At 40.8% G+C, this 24,714-nt stretch overlaps 1 protein-coding gene across 1 annotated transcript; it reads left to right on the top strand.

Annotated features, from left to right (window-relative positions):
* The first annotated feature begins 3,690 nt into the window (after positions 1–3,690).
* Positions 3,691–21,711, top strand: IL15 (interleukin 15). Its single transcript, XM_055144244.1, has 7 exons — positions 3,691–3,762; positions 9,657–9,743; positions 12,186–12,283; positions 13,686–13,770; positions 17,561–17,605; positions 18,859–18,996; positions 21,516–21,711. Exons 1-7 carry the CDS (start codon positions 3,691–3,693, stop codon positions 21,624–21,626), a joined length of 636 nt encoding a protein of 211 aa, XP_055000219.1. The 3' UTR covers positions 21,627–21,711.
* The last annotated feature ends 3,003 nt before the right edge of the window (positions 21,712–24,714 follow it).

The raw sequence follows: 24,714 nt of genomic DNA, 5'->3' as shown, positions 1-24,714 counted from the left end.
CCAAAGATGCTACAGAACTCCCAGACACTCAGGGACCTTTTTGTTGTTTCAGAGGCCAAGAATCATTATTTTCTTTTACACCTTATAAACTGTATTTCAATTTAATCCACATATGCATGGCTCATGTTGAAGTAATTTCTGCTGAGAAATGATTTTTCTAGACAATGCTTCACAGTTTTTGATTAAGGTCAACATTACATACAATAGAACAACTCTACCTTGCTATAAAGATTGTTCATTAAGGCTTTGTTCTTTTAGTGTACCTTTTCCTATTCAGAATAGTTTTTGCTGAATTGTGTAATTTCTTCTGAACATTTATTCAGAGTTAACAACAAAGCCAGTCTAACAGTAATATTGCTATTCAAATGATTAATACAAGGGCATCCAGCCTGTTTGCTTCATATATACCTGTCCCTTCTTAAATTAAGATCCATAAATTTTCATAAATTAAATTATATGGAAACAAAAACATAAATTCCAGGAAATCTTACTTAATAATGAACAACTCTGAATTTCACTGGCCAAGGCACACTTTGGAAAATGTTGATAACTGAAATTCACAAAGAAAATTAATGTCTTCTTACCGAGTTTTTCTCATCAACCTTTTGAACAAAACTGTTGAAGGCAAGAGGGATTTTTCTAGAATTATTTCCATCAGAATGGCCAGGATTTTTATTTCTACATGTTTATGGTTTTTAGTTCTGCATATCTATACAACACATATGCAATGCTCTCAATTGCATTAAAACTTCATTTAAGCTCTGTAAAAACAGAATTTTCAGTTTCTTCAGTGACAGATGTGTGCAAGTGTGCATTCCTGAGTGTCCAGATCCACGGACCCATCTAGTGTGCATCCCTGTGTGTTCAGATTCGTGGACCCATCGTGTGTGCGCGCACACAGTGGAAAGCCAATGTTGTCTGGTTCCCTGGACCATTAGGGAAAATCGAGAGTGTGTTGCAATAGAAACAATTTGCACTTGTACCTCCTCTGGGCTCTCTGCTGACTGCACCATGGGATTCTGGAATGGCAACTGAGCCAGCCAGGCTCTTATCATGTCCGTCAATGGGACAACAGGCACAAGTCAGCTTTCACACTCTGGCTGGAAGTAGAGTTGTTTTTGGTGAAGGCTGTGCTGAATGGGGAAATGGAACTAGAAGCTGCTGGGGTGTGGAACCATTTCTTTTTTTTTTTCTGAGAAACAAAGCATTACTCCCATTTCAATCTCAGCTATTGTTAAAATGAGTTTTCTGTTGGGGCTGGACTGAGTTACCAGGAGGAGCTCATGTAAACTGTTCCACACAAGGGCAGGAACATAGGGACCCATGAAAATGGGCGAGATTTCTCGTGTGTCCTGACTGGTTTGGATGAGGCTGAACATCTTCTTTTGGCTGCCTTAGTAAATTTCCTAAATTATACCGAAATTGTCAGTCTTCCTTTTCTCACAGATCCCTGGTTCTACTTAGCCTGTTTGCTGTCAGTGTGCAGATCTGACATGGTTTGTTTTCAGTATGCAGAAGAACTTTGCATGGTCTTCCTGTAACTCCTTTGTTGATGACCTCACTCTGTTGAGCCCTATGGACTGCAGGACAGTAATAAAAGGAGATTTCAGGGCTCTCTACTTTGGTCACAGAGTCAGAGAGAACCTGGACCCTCCATGACATACATTTCTTTCGTGTTCCTTGTCTCAGTGCCTCCGACTGAACGAACGTTCACACAACAGTTTTCACCCCAACTTACCATGAATAGATTTGTGGGGAGACTGAAAAAATAAATGACCAGTGCATTAAAATAGAGGAACAGTTTCAGTACTTGGTAGAGTAAATTTCCAAAAGGAAACACAAGTGAAAAGCACCTTCACCAACAGGTTCTTAATCCAGATGGAGGCACCTAAGGAGCTGAAGGCTGGGAAATTTCATGCTAGGATTGCATCTAATTAGGTCCCAATCCTGCATTTTCCCAGCTAGGAAGCTGCACAAGGCCTCAGCATGCAACCAAGTTCTAATTCTCACTTTTGGATAATCAACAGTTTCTCCTTTCCTGTAAAACAGGTGATTGCTCACAGCCAGGAATCATAAAATAATTTATGAACAGAGCACTGTGAATCAGAGTAGGTTAATGTTTTGTCTACCAGATAAACAACTGATCTCTTTGTACCATGTGATACTTTTAATGATATGTTGTTGTTTTTTTTAAATCAATGAGGACAAACTGTGGTATAGTGCAAATGCTGTGTAACACCACAAAGGTTCTAGCGTTAGACTAAAAGTACTCATTATCCAGAAAAATCACATCAGATTCTTCGGTCATGGGCAACTTGGTCATGGCTTCCTCTTGGAAAAGGTGGATAAGACAAAGGAATTCTGCTTATTTTTCCAATTTGGTCACCACAAAGCCAGCCACATCATCCAAAAACATCTATTAATCCTGAGGTAAAACTTTAAAAATATTATCCTAAACATATCTAATTTCATGAATTGAAGTAGAATATTTTAGCATTAGTTCCCCAATGCTGTAGGAATGAGTGCAAAAACTTAATTGGTGCTTATAGAGAACTGTTCATTCTCTCCTTGGGCAATTCAGAATGTTTAATTCAATGATTCTTCATTTAGTGATGACATTTTCAATACAAGTGTATTGTGTGTTTGTGGGGCTACATAAATACTGTGGCATTGCAGTTAGTTTTACTTTCACTGTAACAATTTAAGGCTTATTGTTGGTTTTTATGCTTTGTGAGGGAGGAACCAACTCAAATCTCCCTGATATTATTTAGTACCCGCAAAGCAACATCCCCTTGAGCAACAAAGGGGATTAATTTATGTGAATGATAAAAAAGATGCATATCAAAGTGCATTAAAATAATTTATAAATTTCCTGATTTTTTTAACAGAATTTTCAAAATTCAGTTTGAATCTTGAAACTCTGTGGCAGATCCTCCACTGCTTGTTTTTTGGGCAAGTTTATTAAAGTCTTTATCTGCAACTTCCTCATCCACAAAGTGGAATAAGGACAGCATCCGTCTTTTACCTGGTTAGATGAATTAAGCCCTTTTGGATGAATGAGTAACCAGCACATCATAAGTATAGGATATTCCAGACTTGTGGGAATTCAAGCTTTTGTTGTGAAATTCTCTTTAGGCAAAAGATTATCAAATTATGAATGTAACACGTGTCAACTGGGATATTTCTAGTTATTTGTGTATAGTAGCATTGTCGTCCCATTGTTCATCGATTTTCTCGAGTGGGCACCAGTAACACCTTCATAGTGAGACTTGTTGTTAACTGTTTTTGGCATATCGAATACATCACAGGTAGCTTGCCAGGTTCTGCCGTGCAGTCAAATTACAAATATTTTTTAAAAGACCAAAAATACCGCATGAAAATCATTCATCCCAGTGGTTGATTGATCCTAGAGGTTGATACTAGTGGTTCATTCCACTATACCCAACTCCTAAGATCCAAGAAGTCCAGGAGTGACCCCTGTGCTTCTACTTTCTCTCCCCAATACTGTGCTTTTTTCTTTCCCCACAGCAGTTTGCTGTGATCATTTCCCAGGGCTGAGTGGTTGGTGCCCCCAGGAAAGGGGAGAAGGGCACACAGTTCTGTGCATAGAAAGCATCTCATAAGGGAAAGAGGTGACAAATTTGTTTCTTGGTTTTCAGACCCCAATCCAAAAGAGAAAAGGTTAGCAGCATGACAGAAAGTTTGCACACTTCAGGCCATGTCAGCACGGACCATCTCTTCCAGGAAGATCTGCCCACAAGGGTGGGATGCTTTGGGTTTATTGTAAATTCTTAGGAAGCTTAAAGTAGGTACAACCCACCTAAGTCTCAGAGCCTACGGAATATTAGAGGGGTTCAGCTGCTTACCTTGAATGCAGCTGACCCTGATTCTATCTCTGTGATCTCTGATATGCAGTGTGGTCCCCCTAGGACTGTCAGGAGTCATCCCTGAGCACAGAGACGGGAGTAACTCTTGGCACGACCAGGTATGGCGCCTTGTTCCTTCCTTCTCTCTCTGTAGTTTTCTCTTCATGTTTGCACTTGAACTCTAGTGGACTCAAGGTTTTAGGGCAACTGCCAACTCCAAGAGGCAAAATAGATGCCCCTCCCACCCTATGACTCCTGGAAATCACCACCCCTTTGCTTCACTCTCATCCTTCAAAGCCAGACAACCCATAGGACCCTCCGCTGTCCTGTCTCTGGACAGTATTACTCCAGCGATAGTAATAGTAGGACTATTTTCATGCACCCACCAATGTCTCTGGGCAGTATTACTGCAATAAAAGTAATATTGGGACTACTTTTATGAACCCCAATACTACATCCTAAGTTAGTTTCTGTGTGGACTACTCTAATTAACATAGACCTTATGTCTGGCTTATTTAAGTACACCTTTTGGCCAGTGGTCAAGGTGATCTTATGAAGTGCAGATTTGTTCATCTGTGACACTCAGCACACAACACACAGAGAGTGAATCCTCCTGCGTACATGGTTTTCCTTGACTTCATCCCATTTATCATTGTTCCAACCCTTTCCAGCCAGAGCTGCGCTTTCCTGCACGCCTGCATGCCTCCTTGTTTCATGCCCTTGCTCATTATTTTTTTCTCTGTTGGCCCAGGAAGCTCTGTTTTTCTTTATTGGGCTGCTTCACTTTAATCATGCTCTGAAGTAATTTATTTTTTGTCATCTTTTTCAGGATGTTTTCTCTCAACCTGAAAATTGGTAGTATCCAAACAATCTTAAATTTTATATTATTATAATTATATACGTATTATAGTACTGTGTGTTTGTATATGTCCATTTCCCCAGTTCCTGGAATATGATTACGTTTATTCACCTCTCTGACTTTAAATCTTTTGTTTTTTCCCGCTTGGCAGTATTTAGGGCATGCTTCTGGCTTTGTGCTCAGGGATCACTCCTGGCAGGCTCAGGGACCATATGTGGTGCCAGGGGTCAAACCCAAGTTGATCACTAGCAAGGCTAGCCAGCACCCTACCCCTTGTGCTGTCACTCTAGTCTCAACTTTACATTTTTTGTTCTCATTGTTTAATTTTCTTCTTTGCTGATTTCTACCCCTTTCTGTTAGATTGCTTACATTTTATTTGTTCTAGTGTTTTTTGTTATTGTTCTTGTTTGAAAAAATATTTCGGGGGGATGTTTTATCCTCTTTCAGGAAGCTTTTCTCTTGATTTTTTTTGGGGGGTGGGATTTTGGGGCCACATCTGGCAATGCTTAGGGCTTAGTCCAGGCTTTGTGATCAGGGAGCACTCCTGTGGACTCAGGAAATCATAGGGGTGCTGGGGATTGAACCCAGCAGGGCTGAGTGCAAGGCAAACGCCCTCTCTACTGCACTATTTCCTTGATGTCTTCTCTCTTGATTTTTAATCCATGGATATTTCACACTCTACAAATAAATAATGCTTTTAGCATTAACTCTCCTTTTCTTTTTTCTTCCACATCGTTTTCTACATAGAGAGTACCTAAGTCTTTCTTTCCCATTGCCATTTTGAGAATGACATCTCAGATCAGTAAATGTGTCTTGTCTTGGTACAAGGACAGGAATGGAGGTGTAAGAGAAGATTTTGTGCTTTTAGTACATTTTATGTCATGGTCGTGAGATCATTTAGTTTATCCATTGTCAAAACTCTGTATTCAGTGTCCCTAAAATGGGTGTATTTCTCCGTTTTGAAGTTTCGTCTCAATGAGGTTGAATGTAAAACCAAGGGGGAAGGATATTTGAGAGCACTGAGTCACCGGCAGAATGTAGAGAAAGAGCACAAGAGATGCCATTCCGTGAAATGACACAGCACCTTTTCCAAGCCATTCTGTAGCTTGGAATTTGATATTCACAAAACAAAGTTAGTAGAAAGATTGAATACTGGGGAAAGAGATTGGGTTCAGTCTTACAGTGACAGACCGGGCCACCTGCTGGTCAGGAAGGCAAGTGCAACTAAGACAGGGTAGTGAAAATTGGGAGGACAGCGTTGTAGCACTGTAACACTGTCATCCCGTTGTTCATAGATTTGCTCGAGCGGACAACAGTAATATCTCCATCGTGAGACTTGTTGTTACTTTCTTTTGGCATATCGAATATGCCTCGGGGAGCTTGCCTGCCAGTCTCTGCCATGTGGGCGGGATACTCTTGGTAGCTTGCCAGGCTCTTTGAGAGGGACGGAGGAATCGAACCTGGGTCTCCCATGTGCAAGGCAAATGCCCTACCCGCTGTGCTATCGCTCCAGTCTGGACTGGACTGGACAGTGTTGTAAACAAATGAAAACTCAAAACTTGTGGAGAATGTTTACTGTAGACCCAGGACTCTTTCAAGCATTGAAGTACAGTCACTAACAACATCAGTAAAGAATCCTCCAATTTTGCAAAGTAAATGACTGCGGTAAAATAACATACATAAAAACCTTGAGTTATTTAGACCCATGTTTATGCGTGTAATTATGTAAAAAAAACACATAAGTAATTATGTGTTTAATGCTCCATATTTTCTGTATCTCACACCATCCTTTTTACGTGGATAACAAGTTTTCAGAAATAAATTTTATATATTGTTTTAAAGACATTTGTAGATATTACATTGGGGGAGAGGGGCACCATTTGTTCAAGACTCTCTTGCAGCTTTGCACTCAGGGGTCAGAGGTCAGGCCCGCCCATACTGGGGTTGGCCTCCTGGAAGGTAAGTGTCTTACCCCCTGTACTGTCTCTCTGGCCCAGATCTTTGTATTTTTAAAGGCTTACTTTGAAAAAATGTCCTTTGTCCTCTTTCTCAAGAACCTGCTCAATTCAAACTCATTTTCCCTTAGACTTAGGACATAAGATTTATTGTTCTGTTAAGTTTCACCATTAGATTCATTTTGACTCATGTCCTTAATTGACTTGTTTTGATGCCATGGATGCAATCAGCATTTCTTTATCACAGACTTGGGAAATTTCATTGAAAACATGCGCATTTTGTTGCATGCCTTCAATGGGGAAACTAGTATTTTTTCCAACTCTGAAATTTTCTTTGATCATTTTTGCTATTGTTTGTTCTGTTACTGTTCTGTTTGTTCTTTCTGGAATTCTTTATAAGTGTTGTGCTGGAATTTTTAGAAACATTTTATGTAATGATTTATTTTGTGGTTTTGATAGACTATGAGATTTATATACCCTATTAACTGTTGTTTGGTCTTAGGAGAGAAGTAACTACTGACTTCAGATCCCACAGTTATAGGAATTGATTTATTCAAATCATAGTAGTAGTGATAGGAGAGCTATCACGAAGGTTAAGGGGTCTGCCTTGCATTTGGCTGACTCCAGTTCAATCCTGTGACTCCATATGGTCCCTCCCATAAAATAAACCTCAGCAGTACCCCATGTGACATAGTTCATATTGGTTTGGTTGTTGTTGCCTTCATAATACATGTGGATCATGCTTCCTGAGATGTCTTATTTGATGATATTTCGTTTGTGTCAGTTGAGTCATGGCAGTATTCATGGAGACATACGATGCACTGAAAACTCTCCTCCAAGTGGTACTCATTACAGGCTCCCTGGGGGTTGGGTTTTAGCAAAATGTTTTGATTTGGGTCCCACCCACCATCTATCTGCCTTTGGGGGACTGGACAACCCCTTTCACGGCACCTCCATTCACGATGCCTCCCTCTGCTCTCACACCACCGTGCAGAGCATCCAAGACTTGTCCTTGCCAGTGCCGCACGCTTGCTCTCTGGCACGCCAGCGTGAGCGTTTGCCAACTCCCGCCTCCTACAGTTGGACAGCTTCGTCCTCTCTCACTCATCGCCACTTCACACTTGGGAAAGAACTCGCGTTGCTGGGAATTCGCACAGCACTTGTTTGCGCTTGTCCTTGCGCTCTCTCTTCACCTAGAATGTTGCTCCTCCCGTTTGACTCATATCTGCCATCTGCCCTTTCTTCAAGGTTTGAGTTAAATAACCTCCCCCTGCCCCCACCCATGAAAAAAAAAAAAAAACCCTCGGTTTCCTGGCCTTACCTCCCTTCCAGCTCCCCGCCTCTCTGGCTGCGACGTGCTTGGCGTTCACAGCCCGGTCCATTCATCCCTCCAGTTCTCCACCAGCTCCAGACCTGCCTCTTTCTGGCAGCCCCAGTGAGGCTGAGAGTCACTGGCTCATGCCTGCTCTGGGTCTCCCCCGTGACTATTCCCGCCCATGGCGGAGGCCTGGCTCGTCACCATACCTACCGTCTGTTCGTTCTCTGACATATCTGCACTGTGTTTTGGGTTTATTTCCTCTCCGTTTTGCTTATCTGGGGCTTGGGGGTCTCCCCAGCAGGCTCTGGGCCCTCACTGACAGTGCTTGGGATCCTGGGAGAGAGTTTCCAGGCAAGGGCCCTAGGATGTGATGCAGCTCAGGTTCTGTAGTGCCAGGGATTACCTGGGTCCCCCGGGAGAGCTGGGGGCCTTCAGGACCACGCCTAGCAGTGCTCAGGAGTCTCTGCACTTGACAAGGCTCAGGGGACTGGGGCTTAAACCTCAGGGCCACTCTTTGACTGCTATCCTCTCCCGGCTGCTCAGTGACTGTCTCAAAGTCTCAGCTGTCTTTAACCCCTCGGGGCCTCCCCATTTCATGCACGGATTCCCCGAGAAAAGTGAAGCCAAAGTCCTGAGCTTACACCACCGTGTCCACTGGGTCCCGGGTATGTTTCTGTCTGCCACGGCAGCTGACCGGACGGCTATTTCTATCCCACTGTCCTCCTTCACTGTGTCCACTCCAAATCAGTGCTCCGGCAGAGGGCTGCTCTGTCTCAGATACCCGCCATCTTCCTTAGAGTGCAAACGTCCTGCGGTTGCCTCCTGCTGCTCCTTGCCCCGTCCCTGGTACAGCAAAATTCTTCAGAACATCATTCTTAGAAACGCTTTTCCCCACCCTCTAGAGCGGCTGCTGCCTCCCTCACTGCCCTGCACACATCCTTGTAAGAATTCTCTGGGACCACATGCACCTACACACACACACACACACACACACACACACACACACACACAAACACACATACACATACACACATGCACACACACATATGCGTGCACATGCACACGCACGCACAAACACACACACGCAGTGCTGAGCCCGCTGGTCTTCCCACCTGTCATGGCTCTCAGTGCCTCTTCCTGGTTCTCCTTCCGCTCACTGAATTCTGGAGCATCAAACCGTGTTTCTGGCTCTGCTTTCATGTTGCCCATCAATTCTCCGCTGCTCTTTCCTCTCCAGTTTTCTCTCTTGCTTCTTGGTAGTTCTGTGTCTCTGCAGGCTGGGAGAGTGACTCAATGTGCTTCTTTCTTTTATATCCCACGTCCAGCCCATCAGGAAATCCTCTGGACTGGTCACAGAGACATTCCCAGACTCTTGACCTGTCTCCGACAACATTCTCATCCTCCCAGCAGTCTTTGTCATTTCTCGTTGAATATGTATAGTCCCAGGGCTACTCTGCTTCTGTCCTTGGTGAGGGAATCAGAGGAATTCACACAAATACACTTTAGAAGGTTCAGTCACCTAAAGTGCGGCAGCGGCTTTACTCTCCAAAGCCTTGTGGTCTGGAAACTGATCCCATCTGCCCTCCCGCCGCCTTTCTGGTCTCCCCTCGGTCTTCTCCTGACCTTGCTCAATCCAAAGTCTTTTCTCTGATCCTCAGGCTGAGAGCAACAGCAACTGCCTCTGGGCCTTTGCTCCAGCTGTGCCCCCAGCTTTGGATTCTCCTCCCAGTCACACGATCACGAGGGTGAGCCACTCAGAATGCAGCGGAGGCGTGTGACCTGTGACTCCGGGCATTGCCTTGTGTATTTTTGCATTCTCTAATGACTTAGGAAATGCCCATCTCTGTCAGCGATAGTTTATAAATGAGGCTTTGGGCGAGATGATTTTTCCCAACCAGAGGTAAGTATTCGGAGCGTGTTTAAGGTAGACGAGGCTAAACCATGATTTTCAATGGGTTAAGTGTGTTAAACACTTTTTCACTTATGGTACTTTTGCCTTGTGATGGATTTACTGGCATGCAACCCTTTCAAAACAAGAGGAAGGACTATACCTTACCTAACACCTAGATGAAACTAATTTTTCTTTTGAGAGATATATATCATATATTTAAAATAAGCAGTATTTCAGAGGCATGTGAAAATAAAAGAATTAGATCATTTGCATTTATAGAACTTAATTGTAGTTAATATGTCAAGAGATTTGGTAGTTAATTTTGTCAGGGAGGTCAACCAATCTGTACTTACTATAGGACAACAAATATCATTGGTATTAGTTGATATCTTTTGGTTTCAAATTTTTCTTAAATAAAAGTCATTTGCAATCTATTATGTTTAATGATATTTGACACTATTTTGTTGTTGTTTGTTTGTTTGTTTTGGCTTTTTGGGTCACACCAATGATGCACAGGGGTTACTCCTAGTTTTGCACTCAGGAATTACTCCCAGCAGTGCTTGGGGGACCATATGGGATGCTGGGAATCAAACCTGGGTCGGCTACGTGCCTATGCCCTACCTGCTGTACTATCGCTCCAGCCCCTTGACACTGTTTTTAAATTAGAAAATGTATAATATGATATATACTTATGACATCCTCGTATGTTCTTTCACTTAATATGATTTATTTCAAAGATTGAAGACACCTATTCAAGGACTATGAAACTTCCAATATAAATTAAACTCAGCAGTTTATATGAACCCAGATATTTTAATTTATACTTTTCACTTCTATGGCATTATAATTTATCAATTCAGGAACATAATAGAGTGGAGTGGGTTTGGACCACATAATCATATATCTGTGGTCTCAAATTCAAACGGTGATCAACCTGGCATGGGCCAGGGAGTCCTCCCAAATGCCCAACCCCAAGGGGTGGTCATGAGGACCAGATGCCACACTCATTGTACGACATATCATATCTGGTAGAAGGCCCACGAACAAGTTGGAACTCATCGGATATTTACTCCCTTCTCTCTCTTGTCCCCACCAGCCCACTTGTGTTTTTAATGGATCGTCCTTCATGCTGGCCTGCATTGTCTTCTGGATGGATGGCTGTTGGAAACCCACGGTGTTAGCCAGCTATTTTTCTGTCTTTCAGAACTTATCCTGGCATTGAGTAATGAAAATTTTGGTAAGTAAAGTTAGATGAAGTTTGTAGATGGACTTTTCTTAAACAATCACTTAGTAAGTTATACAATTTCTTCAAAGGTCTTGGGATGTCATTACTGTGCATGTGTAGATTGTGGAAGAGAATGAAATTGATATTTTAACACTAATACTCTTGGTATTTCTGTAAATGTTCAATTACATATCTCACTCTATTGTTTCATAAAATGCACTCAGTAAATTGTGAAGTTTTGAAGGACCAAGTCCAGGTATCATTCAGCCATTGAACTTGAATAAGTGAAGTGAAGTTTTAGTAATTCGGGTAACCACCAGGAAGATCTCTGAAACTATAAAGCTTTAAACAACAGAAAAGAAATGGGCAAAAATGTCAAAACTCTGGAGGTTCTAAGAAAACTGATTTTCCTAAATCATACACAAAATAACTATTATGTACTGGCACATGGAACAGGGTGTCTTTAGTTCCATTAAAGTGGTTTTCCTCCAAATTATAAAATCACTCAATTTTAATAGAGTCCAAGATACTGATATAGTTAGAGAATCTATACCAGCAATTTATGTTATTGATCTTCCCTGTATACTGGGGGCCAGAGATAAATTTATAGGGACTAAGGTGTTTGCCTTGAATGTAGCCAACCAATCACATCTTAGGAGTTATCCCTGAGCACAGAGCTAGGAGTAGACCCTTAGCACCTGTGTGTGGCTTAAAAACAAACCAAAAAAATGTAGGAAAACTTGAAAAGGACAATTAAGAAGGACATGAGAGAATTTTAGGATAATATAAGAAAATTACTTGGTAGTATTAGGTTCTATGCAAATTAGCAAGGTAGTCAATTTAAAGTAATTTTATGGAAAAGCACATGAAAAAGAAATTACTAGAGAATTTTGTACATGAGAGAGAGAGTTAGAGGTATGTGACCGAGAGGGGAAACAAGTAAAATACATCTAGTTTCATAAAGTCTGATGACTTGATAATGGACATTATTTTTTAACCTAAAATCAAAGGTATTATTTTACATTTCACCTTTAAACATAAATCAATGTAATCATTGTTATATTTTTTCAGAAACCGGGTTGGAGAGGTTCTTGCTTCCCGTACTGGTTATGTTTACTCCTGAATATTCGCTATTCAACCCAGGCTGGCATTCATGTCTTCATTTTGGGGTAATTTTCTCTCTAGATATAAACATCCCCATGTTATTGCCATGACATCACTGTTCCTAAGTATCTTCTCCATTAAACTGTTTTTGCACCATTTGCTTAAGTCCTACATCGTCCTCAATGTGTAAGCAGGGTACTCAGATTTAGTCAGCACTCCACAAGTATTTCAATATTCTGGTATTATCCGAAATTAGTCTCTGCCCTTAGAACTCTGCCCTTAGAATGGAATCTCTTAATACCTAACTAAATTGTGAAGTATGCCCTTATTTATATCTTGAATAATTTCCACAGTAATAAAATATTAGGTAGCACTCCTTTACATTACTTTTTTTGTTGTTTCTCCCTAGCACTGATTGCTTTCTTTTGAACCCTATGCTAGTTCAATTTAAAACACTTCACTCTTGATGGAGCTAAGCCTTTTGCTCTCCTCTTAATAAGCACTCATATTTTCCATGCTTATTAGCTTTCCCTCTCTCTTAGCTGAAGCTAATACTCAGTTCTCTGTTGGCCCAAATCACCAAAGTTGTAGTTCCATAATATGATTCTCAGTTCAGTTTTACTCAACAAATTTCTTCAGGATATGGAAACCATAGAATTGTTCAAGTAAATCTTTCCCACAAGAAAGAGCAGTGCTGGCATTCATGTTTCTATAAAGCTCCACCGGGGAAATTATTTTTCATGAAACTCTTTCAATCACTCCTCAGTGACTTGGTCAATGCATGTGCCTTTTACCACATTTTACACTTACATTTTGCCAAAATGAATATGAGTACCCATTATCTTTTTGAAAAAAGTATTGTAATTGGCATGCAAGAGGAATATTGAAACTACTGTAGAGAACATTCACTGTCAGAATCATTACATAAACATGATTATTGCATATTGAAAGATTTTACTTAAAACTTCGATTTATAAGGCAGATGGAACCTTTACTTAATGGAAAATAGTAATGTATTAAACAACATTTATTGACCACACACTAGCCACTGTTCTTATTCATAAATTATTTCCCCAAATTAGACTGTTCTCTAACCCAGATTGATCTGTCCTCAGTAGCCCACAGAGTCAGGCATATGCTATTCTTTTGGCATCTACATTCATCTACAAGTTTGTTCAGTGCTCAAAGGCTAGAAGAGAATTCAGATTTTCACTAGTCTAAAGAAAAGAGTCTTGCACGGAGGTTACTCCTGGCCCCTGCACTCAGGAATTACTCCTGGTGGTGCTCGGGGACCATATGGGATGCTGGGAATCGAACTTGGGTTGGCCTTGTGCAAGGCAAATGCTATACCCACTGTGCTATTGCTCCAGCCCCAAGAAAAGAGTCTTAATCCCTGTTTTGACCACCTTGGTCTTCCCAACACTACTGTGCTCATTCAAAATGTTTAACTCTTGCGTCTGCTTTCAGCTGTATCAGTGTGGTTCTCCCTAAGACAGAAGCTCACTGGCCAGATGTACTACAAGATTTGAAGCATATTGAAAAACTTATTCAAGTGAGTTCTTCCATAAAATACCTGGTAAAATTGTGTTGAAGAATGCCTCTTTCTGTGTTTTTCTGTCAATTATTTTTTTTTAAAAAAATCTATTTTATTTACTGGACGAGGGGGCTCCCCTGGGTGGTCAGGGAGCAGAGAGCCTCTCCCAGAGATACTCAGCCCAGTTGGCTGTGAGCACAGTGTGGTGTGGGAGATGAGGGGAGTGGAGGGAGCAGATGTGCTCAGGCTTTGAACTCTGGGCCTTGCCCGGATTATGTAATTTACCCCTTTGAAATATTTCCCTGGCCTTGACACAATATTTATGTAGAAATATGTGAGCCTGAGTAGACTTCACATTTTCTTACAATTTGGGGGGCCCTTTAAATTTTATTAAAGTGACCGCTCTGAAGTGCTCTGTCTTCACAGGAATAAACACCGTTTTCCTCTACCAGAGAAACCAGGTAGTTGGGTGACACATGTGGGAATGAGATGGAGCATGGACAGACTCTCTGTCCTCTGTACTGGGGCACACTTCTCCCCAGCTCCAGCTGGCTGGTAAAACCTGCAGAGGAAGAGATCACAAGCCCCAGTGACAATTGGTCAAGGAAGTGCCTCTGTCCTGGAAGTGATACAGTTGTAACCGTGGGAGCCCCAGGGGTAACTAAAAAAATCTCTTTAGATCCGGAAAACTAAACCTTTATTGGAATCACCCTGTACATATGAACACTCAGAACCCTCACCAGGGAGCAGTTTACTAAAATCAAAGATTAAAAACAGGCCAGGATTTCTCAGCATCGTTGCCAAAATAGCTTAAGGCAGCTGAAAACTCACCACTGAGTGAAGAGGGATGAATGAGTGAAACCCATCTGCAGGCCTCCACACTGGTTATTAGATGTTGGAATTTCTAGATTGGAACTCTCCCTCCCAATGGAACACAGAAAGGGTGCCAGTGGACAATGACAACTTCCTTTGAAACCACTGAAAAATAATAGTGACTTAGCAAAGATGTAAGAAATGTAAAAGGAACCACATGATAATGAAAAAAAACCCTGAAAAATGAGAAAAATTAGTGACACTAGTTGAGAGAATGAATCCGTTAAAGAAAAGAGCTAAGTGGAGATAGAGTAGTAGAGAGAAAACAGGTCAAAAGGGGGGGCTTAGAGATCTTTGGAACAAAGGTCCTGCCATCAGAGATTCATCAACCAGTAGAGGAGAAAGAGAATTAAGTAAGATTAGCTATTGGTGACAGAGAGATAGTACAGGGGTTAAGACACTTGTCTTGCACACAGTTGAACTCAGTTCTGTTCTCAGGACTAAGACTGGACGTATCCTGGGCCATAAAACAAAGTAACAAATTTACCCAAACTAAATACATGCAGGGGGTATTCTCTGGACATGGTAGAACTAACTAGAAGTTATTATGTACATACAAGAGGAAAATCACAAAACACTTAGAAATCAAATCATAGCCCATGGGACAATGGTGCATCTTGAAATAAAAAATACATAGAGCTGAATAAAAGTGTAAATACAGTATGTCAAGATATGTGTATTCTGCTAATGCAATACAGAGAGGGAAATTTTTAAGATTGAAGGATTATTTTAGAAAGCAAAGAAGATCTCAGGCCAATAATCTAAGTCCTCTTCTCAAGACTGGAAACAAGAACAAATAAAACCCATTACTAGAAGAAAATAAAGATAAGAAATTAATAAAATTTAAATCAGGAAAGCAATAGAGAAAATTAATAAAATATATTCTTACTGTTTGTGGAAAAGTCAATAAAATTGATAAGCTTCTAGCAAGACTAATGAAGATGGAAAGAAAGAAGACAGAAACTTCAATATCAGGATTGAAAGGGAGATCTTCCAGAGCAGCACTTGCAGCTGTTTTATGGATAATAAATATGAATATTTATTTCTTCATTAAATTTGACAACTAAGGAAATTGTAGAATTCCTCAACAAACACAAGCTACCAAAATAAATAAAGCAAAATTTTCCATAACCACGATAGACCATGAAATTGAAGGGTTATTTTAGAAAGTAAAAAGATCTCAGGTCAACAATCTAAGTCACCTTCTCGATACTGGAAAAAGAAAAACAAACAAAACCCAGTGCAAATAAAAAAAAGAAAATAAAGATAAGAAACCAAAACCTTAAACTATAATAACCATAAGTTTCAACAGCACTGCAATCATTCCTAAACTATGATAAAAATTATTTTTAAATAAGGTAGTTCGACAATTTTTTAAAACAGAACTTACTTTTTCCATATGATCTTATAATGTACTCTTGAATATTTGTGTCAGAGAAATGAAAACTTATCTTTACTCAAGAACATGAACATAAATTTCATTATTAATAGTTCAAAACCTCAGACAACCCAAATGTCCTTCAACAGGCAAATAGTGGCATACACTTTTTCATAGACTAATGTTAAACAAAATAAGAAAAATACTGCTGATACTCCTAAGTTGGACAGATCAGAGTATTATGAATATGGAAAATAAAGCAATCTAGATTAACAAAACTGTGGTACATCCATACAATGGAATATTAGTCTCTGAATAAAAAAATACACAATCTAGCTAGTCGTGAAGTGACATGACAGAAACTTAAAGACACACTGTTAAGTAAAAGAAACCAATATGAAAAGATTTCTATTGCATAATGCCAAATCTGGAAAAGCTCAAAGGTACAGTGACAGTGTAAAGATCAGTAGTTGTCAAAAGTTAGTGGAAAGGGAAGGTTGATTAGGTGAATCTCAGGTGATTTTTAAGGCAGTAAAGTTATTTTCAATAAGAAGGTAATGGTGGATACATATCATTAGGCAGCGATTAAAACTTTTGGAATGCACAATATAGTAAAGCATAAGATAAGTTCTGTATTTTAGTTAAACATTTATCAGCACTAGGGTCAGGGAGAGAGCCCCTAACTGGCATGTGCTCAGCTGTCCTGAGTTCAGTACTGTGTGCCCTGTACCCCCAACACTGCCAGGTGTGGCCCTAATAGCCACAAGGCACCGCTAAAGAGCACCTGGGGGTAGCCTCCTTCCTTATAAACATATTTGTAAGTATCCATATTGATTCACCAGTTACAGAATGTATATTACTATCAGACTAATGCAACATGTTCATAATGTGGAGACTGGGGAGGGGGCCTAGGGGATCTCCACAGAAACTCTGCTCTGTAAACTCATGTTCTGCAAATCTATAGCTGCTTGGAACTGAAAGTCTACTACATCTCCCCCCTCCATCCCCTGCCAAATCCCGTCTCTAAAGATTACATGCTGGGAGATTGAGCTTTTGTAGCCTCCTGGAAATGACAGTCATAATGGGAATGGATAGCAGGGATAGCTAAGAGAGAAGGGGCAGAGGTGGGGTGATACATGGAGGTGAGTTTGACTCTAGAAAGGTTGTGGGCTGATCCTTTAGTAATGGTTCTATGGTGCTCATGGTAATTTTATACATCTGATCAATTCATATAGACAGACAGACAGATAGACAGACAGACAGACACACACACACACACACACACACACACACACACACACACACACGACCTGTACCCAGTGTCTTTGTCAGTTTCCATATTGAGCTGAGGTTTTGTCTGATGCTTAGATCACCAGTGGGGGAAATTGGTGAGGAGGGCACAAGATTTTCTGTGTTTTCTCTAAAATTCCATCAAAACCTAAAGTTAGCTCAAAATAATTCCAACTAAAAAGCTTAATTGAACATTTTCAGCAGGTTTACTTTTGGATGTAAAGCAGGAAATCACTTTTCATATTATCAAATTTTGTTTTCTTTCAGTCTATACATATTGATGCTACCTTATATACTGAAAGTAATTTTGATGTAAGTATAGTTTTTCTTTTCAAAATCGGTAATGTCTCTGATTATCAAAAAGTCTCTTTTCATAAATGTGCTGATACATATGTATATATATTTAAATCTAACTTTTGGTGCATTCTGATATATATGTATATATATGTATATATATATACATATATATGTATAATCTAACTTTTGGTGTGTTCTGCCAACATATAATTAATGAATTTTTAAAATAATTTTTTGAGGTTGTCAGACTTGGGAGAAAGAACTGTGGAGGCCCTGTTTTGATATGAGAGTCAAATCAAAGTATAAAAAAGCCTTTTCATCAATGTCAAACAAAACTTATTATATTTTGGGGGGATGCAATTAGAGCAGGATTCAATTAAATGCAGAAATCAGGTTAACAGATTCCATTGAAAAGTATCCAATATGTCAGTTCTTCCCGTGCTGTTGTACACGACGGTCCTTACTCGTATTTCCTGCAAATTGCTAAACGCATTCATGTTCTACACTTTTTCATCAATCTCACTAATTGTCAGGCAAAAATTCTGGCTGGTTACTTCTATGTGAAAAGAGAAACAAACAAAATCCATGAAATCTGTCAGAGTTCAAAAATAATCTTGTGCTTGTTTCATTAATATGCGGACATTGCCTAAGGCTTGTGTAGTTTTTGTCATCTTGCTAATGGTTCTTAAAAAACAAGAAACACGTTTCCAACATCTTCTCCTGGTGGAAAACCAACTGTGTTATAAGTGCTCAGAACTGTAAATCCTTTCTCTTATTTCCTTGATTGGAAATTTGAAGTGGAAGATCTTCATGCCCCCACCCCAATAAGAATTTCTAAGAATTGGAAAGCAATCTGAATGTTAGATTCTCATTTTCACAGGGAGAAAGCTGACATGTGGATCTATGCTTCTCATTGTATGCTCTTTCTCTGAAACAATTGCTCCATCTTTCTTGATTGCTTGGTTGTCAGCTTTTATTTCAAAGTAGAAAAAGACAAAAACTCCAGCTGCTTGCTCTTGAGTTTAGGGCATAGCATTTCTTTATAAAATATTTGGCTTGAGTTTAAAAAAAATTCAGAATTATCTTATGTGAAAATGAGTAATGAAAAAATACTCTTATTTTTTACCCTGGTTCTTAGGCTCACTTTTAGCCTGGTTGTAAATTAATATTTAGACTGACTTTTTTGAAAGATCCAGCTTCATCTAGGTGAGGATGAATGATGGGAGCAACTATATATTTTATTCTGGTTCCTTGGAACTCTTTTGCAGCGGAACTGCTCAGTAACAGCAATGAGATGTTTTCTCCTGGAGCTCCACGTTATTTTACAAGAGTGCAAAGATGAGAAAATTCAAGAAAAAGTAGAAAACATTATCATACTAGCAAACGACAGTTTGTCTTCAAGAGGGGTGAGTTATCTAGTTGGCCTATGAGTTTTGCACATGCACAGAACTATATTAGATATTTGGGGCCTGGTTGGAGAGAGCAAAATTGGTTGTCATGACAAACAGACCCTTCTAAGGGTCCCAGGAACGGGGTTTGGTTGCAGAAGTGTGTGTCCTAGGGCGAACCATCCTTGGCTTGTACTCCATCCTAAATTTTTCATATATTGATTCCTCCCAGCAGACATGTGCCTTCTGCTGCAGGAATATTCTGGTGCCAGAGTGGGGAACAGGCAGTCAGATAACCGACCTCATAAGTCTAACTGACATCATTTATCATCAGGTAGAATGGGTAAACATCAATCTAATTACAAACCAAACTATTTAACGTCAATAATAGTGGCCACATTTATTGCCTCACTACTGTGAGCCAGACCGGTGGTTTAAATTATGGTGTGTTGAAAACCCACGATAGGTCTGTGAGACATTTACCCTCATGTTTGTCTGGAGACTGAAGAAAGTAGAACTTGGAGAGTTTGAGTCACTTTCTCCGATTTCTACGCATAGTAAAATGGAAAGTCCCAGTCATACCCCACCAGGACACCCCAGAGTCTGTCTTTGTTTTTTCTGAGTCTGTCTTTTCTTCCAGGCTGTCCAGCAAAGCAGGAGAACAAAGACTAGACACCATGGCAGGCAGAAGGAGGTGCGGAATGAGGAGCTCAGCTAGACAAAGTTTCAAAAGTCTGAAGGGTGGTGATTTCCTCCATAGCCAGAGCATGACAAGAGAAATAAATTTTTAAAAATTTTTTATTAGAGAATCATTGTGATGTACAGTTACAAACTTATGAACTTTTGTGTTTACATTTTACTCATACAGTGATCACTTACTCATCCCTCCACCAGTGCCCATTCACCTCCACCAATGATCCCAGTATTGCTCTCACCACCCTCACCTCATCCCCCACCACCCACCCTGCCTCTGTGGCAGGGCATTCCCCTTTGTTCTCTCTCCTTTTGGGTGTTGTAGTTTGCAATAGAGGTATTGAGTGGCCATCATATTCGGTCTATACTCTACTTTCAGATTGCATCTTCCAACCCTAATGGGTCCTCCCGACCTCCTCTACTTGGTGTTCCCTTCTCTATCTGAGCTGCCTTTTCCCCCAGCATGTGAGGCCAGTTTCCAAGGGAAATAAGTTTTATAAGCAAAAAGGCATGGCAGTGATTTGTGGATTTAGTGAGCACTTTTGGACCTGCATGTTTGGCCCTCAAAACAGCAAGGGAAGAAAAGCACTGGTAGTCGTCCATGCCCATCAGGAGGGGGGAAGCTGAGAGAAACCACATCAGTAACAAATCACTTAGTCTTTAAGTCTCAGGGGAAAAAAGAGAGGGTCAAAAGAAGGAGGCTGGGGTCTTCTGGAGCGCACCTGAGAACTCTTCGGTGTGGGTAGCAGAAGTCAAAATAGAAAGTGTGAAACAGGAGTTGAGGATAACATCAGAAGGCTGTCTGTACACTATGTGTTTCCCTCTCCACAACCCCCATACACACAGTGCCCATATGAGGATGTGGAAGGGAGGAAGGCAGCACCCAGAGCCCAGAGCTGGTTAAGGTGAAACAGATAAGGAAGGACTACCTCAGGAGGGCTGTGGGCCATGCAGGTCGACCTGGGCTTTAGGCTAGGAAAGAGAGTGAAAATACTCGTCTGGTAGGCACCCACGAAGGAAGTCAGTCTTTGGCCTGACGGACATTGCTGAGGAAGGCAGCTTCCCCTTCTCAGGCTCCCGCTTCACTTGAGAAATGCCAGCCGGGTGCATTTGCAAAAGCTTTTCAGACTCATGATGCATTTGATTTGGAATTCATTTCTGGTTGTTGTGTTCAGAGACCTTCTATTATGGCCAAAATTTTTGTGACTGCCCCCTCTCCCCCACTTCAGTTCTGTGGTCCCCTGTGTGGTTAGGCCCCACAGTTTTATTTTGGGCCTTGGGTCACAGCCTGCTGTGCTCAGACTTACTCCTGGCTGTTCAAGGATCACACTGGTGAGCCTCAGGAGACCGTTTGTGGTGCTGGAAATTGAACTGGTGTCAACTGCACGCAAGGCAAGTTCCTTACTCACTGAACTATCTCTAGCCCACGTCTGGCAGTTTAAAATACTAGGCACTAGGTACTGGAGCAATAATGTAGCTGGTAGGGTGTTTTGCTTTGCATGTGGCCAACCTGGTTTAAATTCCAGCACCCCATATGGTCCCCTGAGCACCTCCAGGAGTAATTTCTAAAGGCAGAGCCAGAAGTAATCCTTGAACATCACTGAGTGTGGCCCCCAAACCAAAATGAATGAATAAAAATCTTAAAAACTAAGCCTTAGAGTAAAAACAAGGATCAGTGATTCCAACTGCCTTGTCCTAAAATGCATCCTACTAGGATAACAGTCTACTCCAGGGTTCCTTTCTCAAGACCACACTCCACGGCTGGAGGCTGACATCCTGTGCTCTTCCTAGGAACCAAACCCAGTTGGTTTTCCAATATGATGCCTTTTCTTTCTCTTTGGCAGAATGTAACGGAAGGCAAATGCAAACAGTGTGAGGAGCTGGAGGAAAAGAATATAGAGGAATTTGTTGAGAATTCAATGCAGATGGTACAATGGTTCATTGCCGGCAAATGATTGCCTTCGGCTTTCTGCTAGCTACCGAGCACCGCCCCACCGCCCGGGGCAACGCCACGATGCTGTGTATTCACCGCTGGACAGAACAAGAGTCTCCAGCAAGATGATGGGGTCTTAGGTCAATGGATCCTAGCAATGAAGACTAGAAAGCAACTCGTGACTGTGGACTTTTATCTCTTCTTCTTTTTAATTTATTATTACAACTGTAAATATGTATCATATGATGCTAAATAAAGGTATGTGCATATTTCATCCCTTGAAATTGACTTGATATTTTATCTCCTACAAGAAATTGACTTGGCCTTTGTTCCTTGGTGCTAGTCAAGTGATACAAAAAAATCACAGTTGTTGGGGCACTGCTGCTGATTCAGCCAGTGAGGAACCCTGGGTCAACCCTGGGTCAACTCTGGGTCAACTCAGGGTCAACCCTGGGTCAACCCTGGGTCAACTCTGGGTCAACTCTCCTTTCCTCCTTCTTGAGGTGTCATAGCCTTAGGAGTATTGATTCTCAAGGGTAAGGGAGGAAGAGGTGTTTCCCTGGGTCACCAAATTTTTGTGGAATTTAGTCATTGAGATGAAGGCCTCTTCTGAGAGGAAGAAATAACAAGTATCTGGCATCAGATATCAGAGCCTTTTGCGGTGGGGTCAATAAGAAATCTCTATTGTATCCTGTTAAGTGAAATGAGTGAGAAAGAGAGGGACAGACATAGAAGGACTGTACTCATTTGTGGAATATAAAGTAACAGAATGGGAGACTAGCACCCAAGGATAGTAGAAATAAGGGCCAGGAGGATTACTCCACGGCCTGGAAACTGGCCTCACATGCTGGGGGAAAAGGCAGCTCAGAGAAGGGACCACCAAGGAAAGGATGTTTGGAGAGTCTGTTTGGGATGGGAGATGTGTGCTGAACGTAGACTATAGACCGAACATGATGCCACTTAGTACCAGTATTGCAAACCACAATACCTAAAGAGAGAGAGAGAGAGCAACAGGAAAATGTACCTGCCACAGAGGTGGGGGTGGAAGGGGCTGGGGAAGGGATATTGGGAACATTGGCGGTGGAGAATGGGCACTGGTGGAGGGATGAGTACTTGTGAGTACTTGATCAGTGTATGACTGAAACATAAGCATGAAAGTTTGTAAGTCTGTAACTGTACCTCATGGTGATAATTAAAAATTAAAAATAAAAAAATAAATTTAAAAAAGAATGAAGAACAATAATGCCCTCCACTTTGATAGGATTTTAAATTATATTTCCTCAATTTGTTTTTATTCTTCTTGTATAGTATCTTTAACCACAAATTAAGCTCTTATAGCACTATAGCACTGTCATCTTGTTGTTCATCAGTTTGATCGAGCGGGCACCAGTAACATCTCCATTGTGAGACTTGTTGCTACTGTTTTTGGCATATCTAATACGCCAGGGGTAGCTTGCCAGGCTCTGCCGTGCAGATGGAATACTCGCGGTAGCTTGCCGGGCTCTCTGAGAGGGACAAGCTCTTATAGTTATGAAAAAAATCTCTATTGATAGTTTGATTTTTAGTTTTGTTTGTTTTTAGATGACAAAGTTAAATCTGCTTTAATATAAAAACAAGAGCTTTGCTTGTTTTTTCTTTTGTTTCTTATTTATTTTAAAGATTTTTAAGGGGCTAAAGCGATAGCACAGCGGGTTGGGTGTTTGCCTTGCACACAGCTGACCTGGATTCAATTCCCAGCATCCCATATGGTCCCCTGAGCATCATCAGGAATAATTTCTGAGTGCATGATCTAGGAGTAACCCCTGTGCATCACCAGGTGTGACCCAAAAAGCAAAAAAAAAAAAAGATTTTTTTAATTGAATCACTATGAGATAGACCCTTGCAAAACTGTGCATGATTAAGTTTCAGTCATAGAGTGTTCCATCACCCATCCCTCTGGCAGTGTACATTTCCCGGCACCAGTGTCTTCAGTTTTCCTCCCATCACCCCCCACCCTAGCCTGCCTTTATGGCAGGCAATATTTTTCTCTTTCTTTCTCTCCCATTCTCAATCTCTCTCCCTCTTCCCCTCTCTTTCCCTCCTTTTGGGCATTGTGGTTTGCAATAGAGGTACTGAAAATTTATCATGTATATATCACTTTGCCTACTTTTAACACTTAGTTCCATTTCAGTGAGATCATTTCCAGCTATTATTGCTGCACTGGTCCTTTCTCTATCTTACCTGCCTTCCACCGCACCACTTTGATATTTCATGCAGTTGCAAGTTCAGATATATAATTTTCACATTATTTTTGATATGGTTGTAGAATTACTGATTTATTAGAGCCAAAATTATGTGACAGAAAATAATTTATGCATATATTAAAAATCAGACCTGGGTCTATCTCTCTGTATAAACATAGCTATATCAAGTATATATGTTTAATGTTACACCCACATATGTTTGCTATAGACTGTCTGGAATTTGCAAGTTCTCTTTCAAAGGTAGTCTGCAATGAAATAGTCTTGTTTCATTACAAGTTCCTTTGACCCAATTCACTTCTGGAAGTCTTCGCTGAGAGTTTGTAGGGTAGGAACTAGACTTCTCTGAAATTCCTCCTCTCCATTTAATTTTGAGAATTTTGAGGCTCAATTCTCTCTAGCAGTGTTCCTCAATCTTTGCAACTATGGCGCTTTTCTGATCTGGTTTCCTTCCTTGTAGAATTCTCACCTCAACCTACCAGTTGGCTGCATCTCAGCCTTGAACTTGGCCCCATCTATGTGGTTTCCAACTGTGGCCCTGTTGGAATATCCTGTAGGCTACAGAAACACTGTCCTAGACAAAAAATTGCCATAGATACCATGGGCATCTTCCCTCCTTCCCTGAGTGCCAAAAATGCTGGCAATAAATGCAATAAAGAAAGAGGAAATTCTTAGAATGTTAAAAGTTAAAAGAATTACCAGGAGGGGCCCCTGGACCTCCTGAATGCTCATTGAGAGACCACCCCACAAATAAAAAAATAAATAATAATGGCAAGCCCAATGAAAAACAAGGTTGCAGTTCCAAATCATATTGAATTATATTCTCATCTTTTCTTAATTTTAGATAAAGAAAATGGTAAAGGAGAGAAA

The sequence above is a fragment of the Sorex araneus genome, chromosome 7, assembly GCF_027595985.1.
Source record: "Sorex araneus isolate mSorAra2 chromosome 7, mSorAra2.pri, whole genome shotgun sequence".
Classification (NCBI taxonomy): Eukaryota; Metazoa; Chordata; class Mammalia; order Eulipotyphla; family Soricidae; genus Sorex; species Sorex araneus.
This window is presented reverse-complemented; position numbering and strand designations above follow the sequence as displayed.